Source organism: Ahaetulla prasina, chromosome 3 (genome assembly GCF_028640845.1).
Source record: "Ahaetulla prasina isolate Xishuangbanna chromosome 3, ASM2864084v1, whole genome shotgun sequence".
In the NCBI taxonomy this organism is placed as follows: Eukaryota; Metazoa; Chordata; class Lepidosauria; order Squamata; family Colubridae; genus Ahaetulla; species Ahaetulla prasina.
Genome location: NC_080541.1, coordinates 37,530,897 through 37,549,663, shown reverse-complemented (window position 1 = coordinate 37,549,663; position 18,767 = coordinate 37,530,897). Strand labels below are relative to the sequence as shown.

Below are 18,767 nucleotides of genomic sequence, written 5' to 3'. Positions count from 1 at the left end.
TAGACTTATGTATACAATTAATTTTTGTCGCTAAGAGAACATTTTTCATTAGGATGATTTGTTCACCTCTCTGTAGTCCTTTTACATGCAGAGTAGGAAATTGAGGACTATCCAGACTGAGAAGGGACTGGAAATGGCACAGGGAAAGGAAGAAAAGGAAAATTCTACTGTATAAAAGGAAGAGTGATAGCACATTATTGGATTTCATTTGTTGCATTTCTCCTTTCCTGCATTGCAGCTCCACGCCAACTGTCTTCTCCCCAACCTAAAGTTATGAGGGTAGAAATCCACCAACATACAGAGCTGGGAATTACCACCTGGCCCAGTTCAAAGTTGAAAAGCTCAGGAAAGGAGCTAGCTAAGTAACAGGAGGTTACTACACCCACAAAATCTCTAACTTGCTTCTATCTCTCAATCCACCTAGAACACCTCACATCCAGACATTTTTGGAAGCGCAGATGTAGACATTATCCGTTTTTTACAGAAATGTCTATGAATTTTGCCCACAGCTAAAAAAAATAATTCAGGAGAGTTCAGTAAAATATAAAACAACATCTGCTAAGATATACAGCTAAAGGCAGTTTTGTGTATTTATTGATAATGGAGAGAAACTTGTCATCCTAGTGCAACAAAAGAAGTTTGGGCCATGCATTGGTCAACTGGGTCAAGTCTAGTTAAAATTTGTGTGGAAATCCAAGAAATCCTGGAGTATAGGTTAGACTAGGAAGACAGAAAACTTCCTAGAAGAAGGCAGTGACAAAGTACTTTGGTGCGTGGATGTGTTTCTGAAGTCACCAGGAGCTGAGCCTGACCTAAAGGCGACTTTAATGAATATTATTATATTACCTTGCTTTATAGTAATAATAGGAGAAAAGACTCATGTTAGCCAGTTGCTGGCTGTATTAGAACTTTTTCCCCATCCTTGTTTGCCTATGCTTACACTATTTCTCATTTTATGATTTTAAGGTTGCCAGAGTTTAGGACAGGAAAATTAGCTAAAAAGAGATGACTGCTGTGGATGAGGTGGGATAAATACCATTTTCTGGTACTATAGAAAATAGAAAATATTGTCATTATATTTGTGAACTTACTGTATGTGCATTAAAGCAAATCTATTCTAAGTAACTTTTTCTGTGTACAAGAAACTTCCACTTGAATTTGCATAAAACAAATGTCTTTTTAAAAAAGATTATTCCATATTTTAAAAAATAGCAATAGTTGGGCAAATCAGAAAAACAAAACAATTTTAATCCAATCAAGTCATTCTTCTACTTGGCCAAAATTGGTATTGAAGAGAAGAGATAAAAATTCTAATTCCTACTGCATGAGTGAATTAAAGCATGGACATCTGTAGGGCTTGGAGGGTGTGAAGACAACAGACAAAATATATGTCATAATACAAATGCTGTGACTTGCATACGTGTGTCTGATGTCAAGTTGTAAGCACATAATTGTGGCATTTGTGTGCTGATGTTGCCAGCTACACATCATCATATCTACAAATAAATGGGACAATTCCACATAGCGATAGCCTGAGGAACTCAACATTTTTAAATCTAAAAGAATTCAATACAGTAATCACTCCAAAAGAAATAAGGAGATTGCATGTGTCTTTTGTTCTATATAATAACATAGACTGCAAATTGCATATGGATGTGAATTAGGCAAATAATGCATCATATTGTGCTCGCCAGTAACTGCCAGTGGGACAATCATTATCTATTATGATTCAGAAAAATTACCATCTTCTGTTTTCAACTTCATGTTTTCCTCTACTTCTTTCTTATTTTCTGTTTTCATTACCATAGAAAGAGAGGAAAGGGGATGTGAGTGATTCAACAGGATTTTTCAAAAGAAAAGAAAATGATTCATTTTGGAAGTTCATACTATTAGCGTGTTTTTGTTATTCATATGTTTATATTTGGCTTATATATATCTATATCAAGATCACACAACGAATATTTTTATTTGGTATAAAAGTAAGAGTTTATTTGATGCCTAGACGTTCGTATCAAGGAAAGTGACCTGATCTCTGCTCCCCATTGTAGCTCTGGTGAATTTCTGAAACTTTTTCCTGATATTTGGCAGGCTTTCAAGAACAACTTTTTAAATGTGAGGGAGACAATCAAGGCAAATGTTTCTGCATGAGTCACAGATGTTGTTTTCAGGGGGAAGAAGGTGTGGGGGTTATACAACTCAAGCTTACAATATCCATGCACCTTAATTTAAATTTGATTTTTACAACTCTATTTGAATTTATTATTGGATTCTGCCAAGCAGAGGGTAAAGAAAAGCATATCCAAAAGCTTCCTCTGGCTGGGGCACTGTCATGAAACATTAAAAACATTAAAAATAAAGCTCACATGACCATAACCACAACTTTCCAAAATGTCATTTTTGGGAGTCATAGGTATGATTTTGGACATATTCTATTTATTAGATATATGAACCATTTTTTTGTTCAAAAATTATTGTCCTATGATATACATTTCATCCAATTAAAGATTATGCCAACACGTTTTAGTACTATATATAAACAAAGTATAGGATATTACTTTAATTTTTACTTTAAAAATTAGAATTTTTTTGCCCTGCTTTTATTATTTTTTTAATAATTATCTCAAGGTGGTAAACATATCTAATACTCCTTTCCTCCTCCTATTTCCCCCACCTGTGAGTTCAGGTGAGTTGAAAGCGAGTGACTGGCTCAAAGTCATCTACAAAGCTTTCATGCCTGAGATGGGATTAGAGCTCATAGTCTCCTGGTTTCTAGCCTGGTGCCTTAACCATAAGACCAAACTTAGATATAAATTCTTATTGTGATTCATGCCTTACAAATTATTATTAACTAATTTAATTTGCCTCATCTCTTCATGGGACTTTTCTTTGCTCTTCTTGCAGTGGTTATGTCTTTGATTATGATTATTACAGAGATGATTTCTACAATCGGTATGTGTACCCTTATTCCTGCCTATGCACATATGAACTGCATTTTTATTTATTATAAGAGATTGGGAAGAGAATATTAATTTTCTCAGGAAATTATCAGGAATTGTGAGAGAGTTGAACTGGGTCTATGGGAAAGGCTTTTTAGATAGATCCTTTAGATGAAAGGATATGCTTGCTTCAATATGTATGTTGATGTACATTTTTAAATAGTCTTAATTACAGTTAAGTTTAAATATCCTTAAATAAATTAAATATTTATAGTTAGTTACTTATATGTAAAACATTTTTCTCAGTTTAATAAGCTGTCAGCTGTTATTGTTTTACCTTTGGGACAAAGTTTTCACCAGTGGTGAAATCCAATTTTTTTACTACTAGTTCTGTGGGCGTGGCTTGGTGGGCATGGCAGGGGAAGGATATTGCAAAATCCCCATTCCCTCCCTACTCCTGGGGGAAGGATATTGCAAAATCTCCATTCCCACCCCACTCTGGGGCCAGCCAGAGGCGATATTTGCCAGTTCTCCAAACTACTCAAAATTTCCGCTACCAGTTCTCTGAACTGCTCAAAATTTCCACTACCGATTCTCCAGAACCTGCTGGATTTCACCCCTTGTTTTCACTTAGCCAAGCTCTCCTAGCAATGAACAAAGCTACAGAGCTTTGCTGGTAGTTGTGCTGGGAACTCTGCATGCATATAAATATTAGTACAGATATATTAGTACCATTATGGAAAAAGACAAGCCAGTTTACTTAGATATATTACAAAAATTTTCAAACACATAAACTACAAATCAGAAATACAGTATTTCTGTATTGGCATCTCCTGTTGATTATTATATATATATGTAGATCATTTGGGGGCATATTTACCCATAAGCAATTCTAACCTGTTCTAGGAAGGTATGCACAGAATTATGCACATTTATCTAATGACAACCATATATTTAAAACCAATATGATTTAAAGTTGGTAGTATGATATCAGTGCAAATAATGTTTTTCATTCCTATAAACAGTTAAAATTTGGTGAGAAGTTAATGGGACTGTATCAAGAAAAGACATTTATCATTCTCCAAAATACTTGAAGTTCTTATCATTCTCTTTGTGAGTTAGAAGTACTTCTGCTTATTTGTAAAGTTGTTTCAGCTTAGCTATGTGCTCTTTATGTGGAAGGCCATGATATCTGAGAGTACTGGGAATTGTAATCAAAACACATCTAAAGGGAAAGTGGAGTTGCTTTTAATAGTTTCATAATTAGTTGGCTGAAATAAAATTATATAGATAAAAATGTTCACATTACAGTAAAGTCAGTTTAGTAATGATGTTCTTCATGGAGAAAAAACAGCAACACACTGACTGTAATGAAATATAAATATGCTTATTGATGAACTCTTGAAATCTAATTTAACTCTGATTAAACCTTTTGAGAGATTGGAGGTCAGTTTTCTCATAAGAAAAAGCAGAATTTAGTATGCAAAATCTACCTAAAATAAAATTACAATTGAACATTCCGAAGCCTCTGTTTCTATTTCTCTGAAGGTTATTTGATTACCACAGCCGGGTTCCTGCCCCACCTCGTGCTGTGATTCCATTGAAGCGCCCACGAGTAACAGTCACAGCAACTCGCAGAGGAAAAGGAGTCTTCTCCATGAAAGGGACATCAAGGTCTACATCAAGTGGAGCTTCTTCATCAGGATCAAAATGTGAGTTCATGCATACATTGTGAACTAACTTCTTTAATTTTAAAAATAACCAAGAGTAATCAGATGTGTGGGTGATTATCCTCCCTCCCAAAACTGTTTGCTCTATTAGCAGTGTATTAATAGAAGATGTGTTCATTTGATCTCCTGATTCTGTTTAATTTGTTGTATCAGTGTCTCTGTTGAAAGAATAAATAGCAGAGGGGATAGGCGGCATCCCTGTCTAACTCCTTTTGTTATACTAAAGCCTACTTTTTTTGTTTTTGAATTGCCCTTTTTAATTCTAAAATTGTTATTTTTTCATCTAATGTTTTTTTCGTTATTTCTGATAGAGTTGGGAGATTTCTCTGCTGTAGATATCTTTTAATGTCATCTTCCTTTCCTCGATGTTCTCCCTACTATATAAATTTTGGTAGTATCGTACTGCTATATTTTCTTTTTCTTCCTTCTGATGATGTGCTATCCCTTTCTCATCTTCAAGTTGTTGTATTAGTTTCTTTTAATTTGTAGGCCAATCATCTTATTGGCGTTTTCAAAGTAGTTTTGTCTGGTTGATTTATTTTTGGGGGGTATTTTTTCTTGTGTGATTAGATTTAATCTATGTTTAATTATCTTTTTTGTCCCTAATTTCCTAATTTTGAGGTTCTTTCTGCATTTTATATTCTAATTTTCCCAATTTCTCTTGCAATATACAACAATGTATATTGTTTCCTTTTGTTTTTATTTCATCGTATTCTATATGCCATTGTAAGACCCCGAACATAAGCTTTAGTTGTGTCCCACAGATTTTGGGTAGTTGTCTGTTCATTCCAATTTTCCTTTAGGAAAAACACTAGTTCTTTTTCCATATATTGAATTTAATTTTTTTCTTTCACTATCCTTTGATTCATGGTCCATCTCTTTTTTCTTTTTTCTTCCCCTTTCCATTTAACTATTAACGGATTGGGTTCTGCCCAAATATTTTATCAGCAATAAGTATTTAAGACTAGCTAGTTAATTAATTAAATCTATACAAGGTTTCAATAAAGTAGAATCAATATGTTTATACGGACTATTAAAGTTTAAAGCTAGTAATTCAATATAAATGTTGCAATAATAAATCTCTGGAATTTATCTAAGTGTTTAAAATGTACAGTAAGAATTTAAAGTATCTAAAGTAATCACAAAGACAGCTGTTTAAGTGTAAGTCCCTTTCAGAGTCCTTCATTTAGATTACCACAGTTCTTAATCTTCGGTCTCTCTGTACACTACGCAACTTCCTTGTTCTCTGTTTTCAAAATGGCTGCCTTCAATTTGCATTGTCACTGTCTTTCTCTTTACTTTCTTCCACCTCTATCTCCACTGTCCCAGAAAAAGATTTTTTTCTTCTTTCCTGCCACTTTCCACCACAAGTTTTAATCTCACAAAGCAGTTTTCCAACTTTCCAATACACCAGCCGTTTGAGTCCGTACTCACAATCACTTTCCCTCGCCAATCCACATTAATTCCATCTCCTTCCTTCTCTGCTCCCACTGCTAAGGCGCTGCCACCTCCTCCTCAGAGACTCATTTCTTATTTAGTTTTTTTTTTTTTGTAAATTCCATCAACTAGAGAGATAGTTTGGTATCTTACGCTTTTTTCCTTATCCGCCGATACTTCTGCCACTTCTCACTTTCTGCTTCCTCTCCTATTCACTTGGGTTGCCATGTCTCCGGATCTCACCATGACAGCTAGTCTCTTCTGTGCTGGTTTTCAGGGCAACCACCCTTTGTAATGGGAGATCATTCCTTTCCCTGTCACCCCTGGATGCTCCCCTCATTATTGCCATCCCCTCCAAGGACCGGCTTTGCCATTACTGGCTTCCAAACGCAGAAAATCAGATAGCGAGAATGGAGTCCAGTTTCCCTGTACTGCACCAACATGAAGTCACCCCAGGAGAACAAGAATACAAAGTACAGGCCTTTGCTGATGACTTGGCATTTATTATATAGAAGAGCCTTTAGAGACTGGATTAATGCTACTACAAGATACAAATCAATTTGACAAAGTGGCAGGACTTAAAAGAAATAAAGAGAAAACTAAATGCTAAGCAAAAATTTAACTAAAAGACAAAATGAAGAATTAGAGGAGAAAATGGGAATTTTCAGAGCTAAGAAAATTAAATACCTGGGAGTATGGCTATTGGCAAAATGTAGCACAATAAAAGATGATAATTATAATGCGCTGCTAAAACAATTACAAAAAGATTTGGAAAATTGGAACAAATTACAGATATTATTAATTGGCAGAATTTCAACAATCAAAATGAACATAGTACCCAAATTGCTACAGTATATCTTTTCCAAACAATACCGGTAAAATCAGAGAAGAATTTTTTTGAATAAATAAATAAAATAACATTCAAATTTATATGGGCAGGGAAAAAACCCTGCATTAAATTTAAACTTTTAGAAGACAGCAGAAACCATGGGTGTTTCGGCCTCAGGATTGAGAGCTTTACTACCAGGCAGCCGCCTTGACATGGTTGAGGTATCGGATTCAACGTAAAAACAAAAGAATATTAGCGTTAGAAGGACACAACCTCCAAACAGATTGGCACCGTTTTCTCTGGGAAGGAAAAAATAAAAAAACCCTTCATATTTCCAGAGACACATAATAAGGAACTCCCTGTTTAAAGTCTGGGTAAAGGAAAAAAACACTGTAAGAAAATTCCAAACCGGTTATCAACAAGGGAGGCAATGACATAGCCAAATACAATAGATCTCAGTAAAATGGTAAGATATTCAGAAATTTTAGATGCAAAAGGAGAATTAAAATCAGTGCAAACATTGAAAAAGCAAGGAATAAATATAGAAAGTGGCCCTACCTACAAATTAAAACAAGACTAAAAAAAGATCAAGAACAATTCAGCATACAAGAGAAATAATCGGAACTGGATAAAATTTTATTAGGAACAGGGGGAAAAATAATCAAAAAATTATACAATTTTTTACTAAAATATAAAATGGAGGAAGAAGTAGTAAAAGAAATGATGATTAGCTGGGCTAAGAACTTTGGGCATAACATAGAATTAGAACAGTGGGACAAACTATGAACAAGAAACTATAAACTTATAACAGCAATCGCCCACAAAGAAAACCTCTATAAAATGTTTTATAGATGCCATTTGCCCCCAGCGAGATTGGCCAAAATGTATCCAAACTTATCCCCCAAATGCTGGAGATGCAACCATAAGTCTGGGTCATTCTATAGGTCATTCTATCACATATGGTGGACGTGCCCCATCAGAAGAAAATATTGGTGCAAAATTCAAAAATGGCTGGAAGAAATTACAGAGCAAAAAAACAGATTTAAAACTGGAATTATTTTTATTAGGAATACTGGACTTGAAAATGAATAAAAAACTCCAATACATTACACTTCACATATTTACTGCAGCAAGAATTATATTTGCACAAAACTGGAAACAAAACAATATACCCTCAGACGAAATAGTAATTAGGAAAATTCTTGAATGCGCAGAAATTGATAAAATGACTATGGAGCTAAAAGAGAGGGATGATTCAGACTATTATGAAGTATGGAATAAAATGTAAGTTGGCTTGAAAATAGAAACCAAAACAGGAAATGTTTAATTTAGTACTGATAAAACTTAAATTGGAATAATCAAACAACATTAAACAAAGAGATGCAAATATAAATGAATATAAATTGATAGGTAAGATTAACAAATACTACTCTGTGTGTGTGTGTGTGTGTGTGTATTGATGTAATGTTACTATACTACTATCGAGAAGTAAATAGATACGATAGAATAGAGAATTACAAAAGCAAAATGCATGTGCCGATACAGAAAGCTGTAAAATGATCTTAGATGGTATGTATTGTTTGCTGTGCTTTGTTTTGTTTTTATGTATTTGTGATTGTTTTTATGTTGTTTTTAAAGTCAAAACTGTTTAATAAAAAATATCTTTTTAAAAAAAGATGTGTTCCTCCTAAAATAAATAATATTATACCATTTTATTATTGCTGTTCTATTCTTTTTTCACTTTCAGTGAAATCAGATGAATTGCAGACAATCAAGAAGGAATTAACGCAGATCAAAACAAAAATTGATTCTTTGCTAGGGAGACTGGAGAAGATTGAAAAGCAGCAGAAATCAGGTAGAAGAAAATTGCCTATAACTCTTAGTAACTCATTAGAAGATGAATTAATCCACTGTAAAATCAATTATATTGTCATTCGAGGTTGGAGATAGGTACCAGTGAAAAATTTGAGGTGTTTAAGTTTTCCTCAGTTTTAGATTTAGATGTAAACCTAAAAATTGAGGAAAACCTTAAAAATTCTATCATGATCCACCAGTTAAAATTAAATTCAAAAGGAAATTTATTTTGAAACTGCCTCTGGTAAGAGAGAAGTAACAATAAAAGCACAGTTTTCCTATGATGCAGATTATATGTACAGTACATCCAATCTGGGTTGGTCGCCAGGACCAGAGGTTTACTCTTCCACGCTGGAGTCTTCAGACTCATGTTGGAGGCCATCCTCAGGGAACTTCTCTCTCACCAGAATGCTCCAGAATGAGAATGTTTTTGTGAGAAAGAAGTTCCCTGAGGATGGGCGCCAGCACGAGTCCAAACACTCCAGCTTGGAAGACTAAACTTCTGGTCCTTGTGACCGACACAGATTGGATATATTTATAATCTGCATCATAGGAAAACTGCTTTTATTGAGTGTTATTCTGAATAGAGGAGACAATATTTAAACTGATTCATGAAACTGATTGAGTCAAGGAAAAGATTTCATGACTGGCCAGTCCTTCAGTAGGATTTCTCCAAAACATTTGGCTGTTTCTTCTGCTTATTTGAGATTAAATCTTGATTCCCTAGAGTTCATATCTAGTTAGACACATATGTAATGTTAATGTGATTCCCCTCTTTACCAAAAAACAAACAAATCCATGCAATGTCTTATACCTTTATGGAATAATCCCTATTGGACTGTTTGTTGTCCAGTTGAATTAAAAAATGGGAATAAATTGCTAAATAATTCAACAGTATAAAATAAAATGAAATGAAATGAAATGAAAATAGAGAAACAGTCCACAATTAAAACTAAATAAGGTATCTTTATGTATCTTTTAATGAAATCTGTAACTCAGTGTCTCTTAAAAAATCAATGCCACTATTAGCAATGGCAACAGGTATTGTGGACAACAAGAAGACTTTATTTTTTTATTTTTTGCAATGGCTATTTAAAGATTTTTAATTGCTCCAAAATAAAATTTCAGAGCAAACAAAATGTCAAAATTCCTTTAGTATAGAATAAGCCCATGCTTATAGAACATATTTAAAATAGACCTTTTCTAAGATGTTACTCTGTAGTCACCATTCTCATTCTTAGGACACCAAATTGTTCAATAACTTTCTTTTGTACTATCTTATTTTCTTCCCAATCATTTACTCATGGCAGTTAATAGAATTTTTTTTCTCTTGGACTAGATTTAATCAGAATACTAGACATTTTTCTCCAAAACTCATCTCTGGTTCTGTTATCACTGTTCATATTGATATGAACTATTATTCACTTGTTATCTCAACTTCCATTGTCTCCAGAGGATAGAGAATGGACCTCCATAGTAACATATAGTCTACTCCCTTCTATTAAATCAATAAGTTAATTAACTATCTTATTTTTCAGAGTATAAGACGCACTTCCCCCCCCAAAAAAAGTGTGTGAAAATATTGGTGCATCTTATACAGCAAATGTATAATGCGGGGTGTGTGTGGTATGTTGCCGATCAGCTGTTCTAGAATGGGCCACGGCGGTGGGAAACAGGCAGCAGCAAACAGGCCAAACTGAACGGGCAGCGGCAAATGGGCCAGATGCATACCACATGGATGCTGGGAGGTGGAGGCAGATTTTTTTTCTTGTTTTCCTCCCCCAAAAAGTAGGTGCATCTTATAGTAGGTGCATCTTATAGTCTGGAGCGTCTTATACTCCGAAAAATACAGTATGTGGTTTAATTGATAAATGTGCTATTAATTATATGATTAGTACTTTATTCTGCTAGTTTTTAATAATCCATAAATGTGATAATGCCATGCAAGTGGAATTATATGGTAATTTGTATATTCCAGAAGTCCAAAAGAAACAAATAGAAGACTGTGTAGAGTTGATCCAAGAAGAGTGCATATCAGACAATGCCGACAACTCTACAGAAGAGCCTATTGAAGGAGGGCTGGATGGCGATGGAGAAGAAATGACAGATGGGATAGAGGAAGATTTTGATGAGGATGGTAGTAATGAGCTGGTAAGAAATTGCAAGTGTTCTATGTAAAGAAAAGGGGAAACAGAATAAAAAGAGGTGGCTACCATGTTCCAATTTAATCTACAGTAGCAGAGTGATTATAACCACTGTTAATAAATATTATCTGATATATCCAGAATACATAAAAGCACTTTTTTGTTGCTTTATAATCTCAATTTTAAGGTAATAGGAAATGAATTTTATACCTTTAATGCAACTCTTTATTGCTTACCAGGATAGGGTTTTCAAGCATTATTCCAAAGGTTAAGTAAATAATTAATTATCATCTTCCTTTAAAAAAGGTCACTGTATGGATAATTCTTCTAAAAACCTTTAACCTAACGCAGCAATTGCACCTCTACCTAATAAATCAAATAACAAGTGCTTAAGTTGACTATAATGCCAGTAAGTAAATCAAACTATTTTTTTAATTCTGTGTGATATTAAAATGGCTTCCTTAGATGGAAGTTGATCCAAAGTAACCTTATATGAAGTCTAGTTTACATGAAAATTTAATTTTAAACTGAGATTATCCCATAGCAGAGGTTTTCACAAGTAACCATGAAAACATATATTATATATTGTATGTGTCCTGCAAAATTAAAAGTATTGAACCTGATCCCTGTGCAAACAGCCATTCAAATAGCCAGGATTTCAGTGAGGTCAATAGTATATCTTGAACTGAGGAGCTAAGAGGAGTTAAGTTCTAAGATTCTTATTTATTTATTTTATTTATTTATTTATTCGTATTTTTATACCGCCCTTCTCCGAAGACTCAGGGCGCTGTACAGCCAATAAAACAACAAAAATCCCAACAAATTTAAAATACACTATCAAATTTAAAAAACTGATTCAATCGCTGTAACTTAAAATATTAGCTAAAATTTATCAAAACTAAAACCTTGGTAAAAACCCTATTAAAACCCACTAAAACCCCCATACTAAAATCAGTCAGGCCAGCCCCGCTTGGTGAAAAAAGAAAGTCTTGAGCTCGCGCTTAAAGATCCGGAGATCAGGGAGGAGACGGAGTCCCACTGGCAGCTCATTCCATAAAGCCGGGCCCCCCACAGAGAACGCCCTTTCCAAAACTATCCAAAACTAGCATAAATCACCCAGAGTCACTGGGAGTTAGGCAGCATATTAACTTAAAGTATTATTATTAGTGATGAATATGAAAAATGTGGAAAATCAAATGTACATTTGTCAGCTGATACATGTATACAATATACTCTCAAAATGTGTTGTCAAACCTGAAAATTAATTTTAAAAAATAATAATGGAATAAATTTGGTGAACCTCTCAAAATATAAATTAACTTTCAAAATATATTCATTGCAATCACATATTTCTTATCCAAAATGCTCAAGAGGAATTCTGAGCCACCTCTCGGCTTGTCAATCCAGGTCCGTGGATCCATAAAAGACCAGCAGCAAAAAGATGGAAGCAGAGTTCTTTAATGAGTAACCACAGCCAGAATGCAGAACAAGTCAAGTTACAGGGTCAAAGTTAGCACTGAGAGCAGGCACCTCTCAGCGCTATTTATACATGCTGTTTGTCTTAAGCTGCTATCCAGCGGCTAAGACCACCACCCCCATCAGCTATTCATCAGTTTTAAGATTCCTGCCTCCGTGGAGCGTCTCTGTCTTCCCTGGCGTGCGATGCATGACATCAGAGTCAGCTGCTGCCCCTTCATTGCAGCTGCTTCCCCGTCCATCGCAGATGCTGCCCGCCGCCACCAGAGGTCACTACAGGTAGCTTTGGTGGCTTCATCTCCCCCTCCACCGAATGTCGAATCCCGGGGCTTGACACCACCTGTCTACCTGCAACAAAAGAGGGGATGAGTATAAAGCTCCCCATAAAGCAGGGGTGAAATCTAAAAATTTTCCCTACTGGTTCTGTGAGCATGGCTTAATTGGTGGGCATAGCTTGGTGGTCAGATGACTGGGTGGGCATGGCCAATAACAATAAATAATAAACAAAATACACAAAACAATAAGAGGTATCAAAAAATAACTTTCACACTTTACACACACACAGCCCAACACAACAGACTCACACACAATGTAAAAGCAGCTGTATTTTACCCAAAATGGCCCCTGCAACAAGCAGGAACCTCACACAGCCACAAAAAGTTCAAAAACCAACTTTCACACTTTACACACACACAACACAACTGACTCTCTCTCTCTCACACACACACACACACACACACACAAAATGCCACATACAGCTTTGTGAGATTTTGTGTGTTTGTGTAGTTAGAGTGAAACACTACAGAAACACACAAAATCTCAGAAAGCTGCACAAATATTTTATTTTGTTATTTTATGTTATTTATATTTTTAGATAAAAGCAGATAAATTTAAAACTTCCTTAACTTTAAATTGCTGTCTAAAAATAAAACTCCTTAAAAATACCCCAATTAACTATTTTTAAAGCTCCACCCACCCAGTTACTTACCCAACTGGAGGCAGGCAGATTGAGTTCTCACCGATGAGATGGATTGCAGGCAGGCAGATTCAGTTACTAGCTGATGCAATTGATTGCAGCAGCCAAAGCAAGGTTTAGCAAGCCCGAAAGAAGCAGCAATTAGGCAAGTGAGGACCGGCAAATGCGTGAGCATGGGCGGGGGCTGTTGTAAGAGGTTGTAAAAAAATGATTTTAAAAGTCTGTGATGATCAGGCAACTTAGCTGGGATCGCCAGAGGAAAAAAAGCTTTTAAAAGGTTCCGCTGACAATCCCAGCTGAAGTTGCCTTCAGAACCTCTTCAGAAGGATTATTTTAACTTCTTCGGTCGAAGAGCTTGTAGAAAACATGTTTTTTAAAGGTTCTGGCAATTAGGCAATTCAGCTAGGTTCGCCAGAAGAGCCTTTTAAAAGCTTTTTTTTTTTTTTACAACCTCTTCGGCCGAAGAGATTGTTTAAAAAAAGCTTTTAAAGGGTTTTGATGATCCCAGCTGAGCCGCTCAATCATCAAAGGCTTTTTTTTACTTTTAAAAGCATTTTTTCGGCCAAAGAAAAAATGCTTTTAAAAGTTTAAAAAAAAAAAACTCTGATGATCACGGGAGACGGGGGACGGGCCAGGGATTTTTGCTACCGGTTCTCCGAACCACCTGCCGCCATCGCTACCGGATCGGGTGATCCGGTCCAAACCAGGAGCCTTTCACCCCTGCATCATACTTATTACTTCTGATCAAATGTCTGCATTTTTTTTCCTTTAAACTGTCTTCTTCAACAAATCATTTTATGGAACTCGCCAAATTTGCAAACCTTTTTAACAAGAGAAGAAAGCAAGTTTGGCCAAAAGGAAGTGATAAACTTTCCTATTACACTGATCTTGCCTTCTAAATAATGTTCACAAGTATGGAGATGCCAAAAGCTGGAGCGGGCCAATGAGAGGAATTAATAGAGTGAGCTGGACAAAGAACTAAATGGAGGAGCATCTCACATCTGTCCTAAGCAATCTTGTTTATTGATAATGTGATTTAGTGGCACATCAACACTTAGTGGCAATAATTAAGGAGGCACCAAAGCACAGAAGAAGATTATGGAATCTGTTCCTCATTTGTTCATCTTACATATATAAGGCTGTCATAGGCAGAACTACAATTAGCCTTGTGGAATAGCAGTCATATGGCTTCTGCTTCTGAATAAGGATAGGGCTATGTTCCTCTTCTCTTGTGAATTATTGCTGACAGCAAAAATCAGCAGCATAAAAGAGTTCAGCAAGGTCATCTCTTACCTCTGTGAATAGCTGGAACTATTTTATAGCTGTAGGAGAAGTAAAACACAAGAGTCATCAGATTTTGTAACCTATAATGTGCACTATGCCTATGCGTTGTTAATGTGATTCTGAAAAAGCAAAAAGATTCTCTTTAAAGAGTTTTTCAGGAGCAAATTGTTGCATGGAAAAAGGCTTAAAGATCAACTGAACAAATACAAACAACTATGCAAAGCGGTTTTGTCAAAATATTTTTTTCCAGGGGCGCAGAGTCAATCTGCTGCAATTGTGAAAAAACATTTGGAAAACATTTGGAAAACATTCAAATTGCCCTGGAAAATGTGAAGATGGTATGGGGGTTGGATGTACCTTCTGCTCCTATTTAGCTATCAATGACAGACTCTGCAGAAAGGGACTGCTGCCATTTGCATCACTATCATTGTCATCTACACCAATAATGCCTTTTCTTTGCCCTGCACTCTCTTTGCTGACTTGTTAGAGAGAAGCAATATTTTATGGATACTGTTATTTCAATGCTTGCAGTAACGTTAATAGCAAATTTAATATCCATCATATCTCCCCTACTGAAACTAGCTTGAAAGCATTTCAACTGCATATTTCAGACAGGGCAAATTAAAGCATAATGACTTTTTTGTCAAGTTATTAATGCAAAGCAATAGACACATCTGTTTGGGCATAGCTCTTCTAGATTGTGATGGAATTTGCCTTCAATTAATGTTTTCGACGGACAGCTGCTGAAAGAGTTTATAGCCAGCTGTAATGTACCACGGATTATTTCCTGAAGATGGTAGTTTAAATTTGAAATGAATGAAATGTTTGATTTAACATATAAATGTATATCGGCTACCGTGATTTCAAATTTCAAGTGTTCCTATGTTTTTGAAGCTAACCTTGAAGAAAATGTGTGGCCTTGTTATTTCTTTTATCTTGCAGCCATTCTGAATTAAAACATAAAGATTCTCTTCTCACTCGACTCTATCTGGTACATAGACGTAAGCACACACAAAAATGCTGGAGGGAGAAAGATTTGAACTGACACCAGTGCAATACTAATTCCACTCCCTAGAAAGGGATGAAAACAGGATGACATCCTCATTTCTCAGCATCTGATTTATTATTATTTTTTAAGTGAGAAAGCTGGGCTTCTCTGCTGCAGCAAAATATTACACTGCCTGAAAAGAGTTCTGTTCCTATACTTATAAAACAAGAGGGCTAACTCTATCAAAAAAATTTTTTGTTGTTTTTGTTTACATTTATACCCCGCCCTTCTCCGAAGAGTCAGGGCGGCTTACAATGTATAAGGCAATAGTCTCATTCTATTTGTATATTTTTTACAAAGTCAACTTATTGCCCCCCCAACAATCTGGGTCCTCATTTTACCTACCTTATAAAGGGTGGAAGGCTGAGTCAACCTTGGGCCGGGCTCGAACCTGCAGTAATTGCAGGCTTTGTGTTCTAATAACAGGCTTCTCTATTGCCTGAGCTATCCCTAAACAAAGCAGTAAAAGAGATTGCCATGCAAGTATTTAATCTTTTTTAAAAGGAAGGAAGCTATCTATGTTTACTTAGAATTGTTTTCTTCTGATTATTTAATTAAAAAAACATTTCAAGAGATGTGCTCTCTGTCTCCAACACAAATCTCCTCTGTACTTTTTTTTTTAACAGAGACATATACTTGTTGTCCCTATAACAAGGTTATTTATTTCTCTTTCTTTCTTTCAGGAGTGACTTTTTCACTCCTGTTTCCATCCCTTCCTAGGGAGTGGAATCAGTTTTGTGTAATGATAGTTCTGTTCGTAGCTTGACATCTTCCAGGTGTATCTTAACTTTAACTGCCTACTGGCTGGGAAATTGAGTCCCAACACATCTGGAAAATGCAGGTTGTTAAAAATAAACTGAGCTTTTTTTTTTAATATGTTACTCAGACAGAGACCTTCTAAAACCCTTGGATACTAAAACAGATGTTTCGAAATTCAGTAGTGATAAGTATAATTTCAGCAAGACACTCTGAGTTTCTTCTTAACTAGCTATCCCAAGAAGATTGTGTCATTATAGACACACACACACACACTGGGTCAGTAACATATCAGAAGACATTTAGGAATAAGGCATATTCATGGTGATAATAAAGCTCATATGCAAGTTCTGTTTTAAAAAGGTACTTTGCAATGCATGGGAAATCTTACAAAGCACTTTTCTTTGAATCAGCAATGCAGCTGTGTTTGTTTGTTTTTTTCAAAATTGCTGTGGCTTATTTGGAAACAACTCTTAGCTGCTTCTCATTGTGTATGAACACCACTATTTAGGTTCACTTTTTTTGCAAGCCGAATCAGAAAATAGAGTTTGCAAAGCAGCTGGGTGAACCAGGGAAAAGAGGTGACTGCTTTATATCCCTGTGCCTTCCTGAATATTGCAAAGCACCTTCCTTCAAAAGATTTGCACAGTCACAATAAGCTCCCAGCATATTGGATGTCTGTTTGGTTGACCTCTGCAGAGAACAGAGGTTTGGGGCAACCTCAGACTGGAGTCACAAAGCATTTAAAGATGAAATGTCAGGTTCTTAATAGCTTTATATTAATAGTGCAGATTGCATTATGCCCTACAAAATTCAAGAAAATATGGAAAAGTTAAAGGTTTCTGTAATGGAAGTTATTAATTTGAACAATTTAGATTATATCATGTAATTCCTTAGTTTTGCCCTGCTCTCAAAAAACAGAACTTTCTTCCACGATGTCTTGCTGCTGATTATTAGTCTTCCTTTAGCATAAGTTACCCCGAAAACAAACATTTCTCAACTTTCTATCTTGCCCCGAGCAAAATAATGAACTGAAGCTAGATAAATTCTTCATGGAATTCAGGAGTTTGTCTTTGTGACTAGAAAGGGCAAGAATATATCCTAGGTACCCAACATAAACACAACTTAGAAGGAAGTGCAGTATTCAACTATAATAGTAGCACTTTCTAAAGTGCTGTCTTATATATATATATTTTAATAAATAAAAATAATGTCAAAACATTTTTAGGATTTTTAAAGTTATTCTTTGGAATGATATCAACATAATATTATTAATACTGTAATAATAATTCTTACTAGGTGTGATTGTAGTTCTGTCTATCATGGATTTTCTTTTCAAAGCCTGTTATGCCTGATGATTAGTCACTGCAGATAATTGATGCCTTTTTGTAATATAAAAAGAACATCTGCTGAATTATTTGACATTAGGTTGTTTTCAATCAGAGCGACAATCATATTTAAATGCTTAATGTAATAGGTAGTATTCATGTATTATTGCAATAATTATGAATTACATCAGTGGATATCAGTACATGGTGAAATGTTTATTATTAATTTATATATAAATATTCCAGAGAATCTTATAAGATGCAAAATGTAGTTCACCCCAATTCTTCCATTTCAGATTCAGTGTGTTTCATTGGCTGGTTAAAACTGCATCTCCAGCACTCTTGATAGTACCTTTTAATGATGAAATAAACAGTGAAAGCTTGAGAGATAATTTTTGATATTTGCAATTTCAGGCTGCTGTTGCAGGATTGTGTATTCCATGTTAAAAAAACAAATAAAAATAACATATGAGAGGAAAAGTTTATAATTAGTTTTTTTGAAAAGTGAAAAAATATACTTGCTTTTCCATAACTGTCTGAAGATAGGTCAGTTCCAAAGAAATCTTTACCATATAACTATTCCAAAGTCCATAAGCTGGCAGAGGCTTATGATCACGCTAGTATTTGGCATATGTGTTGTTGAGGAATTTGAGAACAATAGGTGTGTATCTGTCTTATTGAATCCTACATCTGAATTTTGAAAAAATGTTGAGAAAATAGCAAAACAAAGATGAAATACTACCTAGGAGTAGAACCTACTGAATTCAGTCAGATTTATGCCTAAATATAATGGAAATCTAGATGAATGTGTTTTTTCCCAGCTTTTCAATTATTGTTTTTTACAAATATGTCAGAAGTATTTTTTCCAGTTTCTAATGTTTGCAATAGAATAAATGTTTTTCAAATTGAGAATTGTTTCAAAAATTTCAAATTATTTTTTATGGTGCACAATGCTCCAATATAAGCAAT

General features: G+C 35.1%; 2 protein-coding genes across 2 annotated transcripts in view; both read left to right on the top strand.

Moving 5' to 3' along the window:
- The window catches only part of CA13 (carbonic anhydrase 13), a 214,396-nt gene that overhangs the window by 87,611 nt on the left and 108,018 nt on the right, over positions 1-18,767 (top strand). The gene's annotated exons all lie outside the window — the stretch shown is intronic.
- RALYL (RALY RNA binding protein like) overlaps positions 1-18,767 on the top strand; it is a 265,286-nt gene that overhangs the window by 243,313 nt on the left and 3,206 nt on the right. The window contains exons 6-9 of the mRNA XM_058178841.1: positions 2,902-2,949; positions 4,485-4,648; positions 8,680-8,787; positions 10,765-10,937. Of these exons, the coding sequence (XP_058034824.1) occupies positions 2,902-2,949; positions 4,485-4,648; positions 8,680-8,787; positions 10,765-10,937 (493 nt within the window). The remainder of the gene's footprint in view (positions 1-2,901; positions 2,950-4,484; positions 4,649-8,679; positions 8,788-10,764; positions 10,938-18,767) is intronic.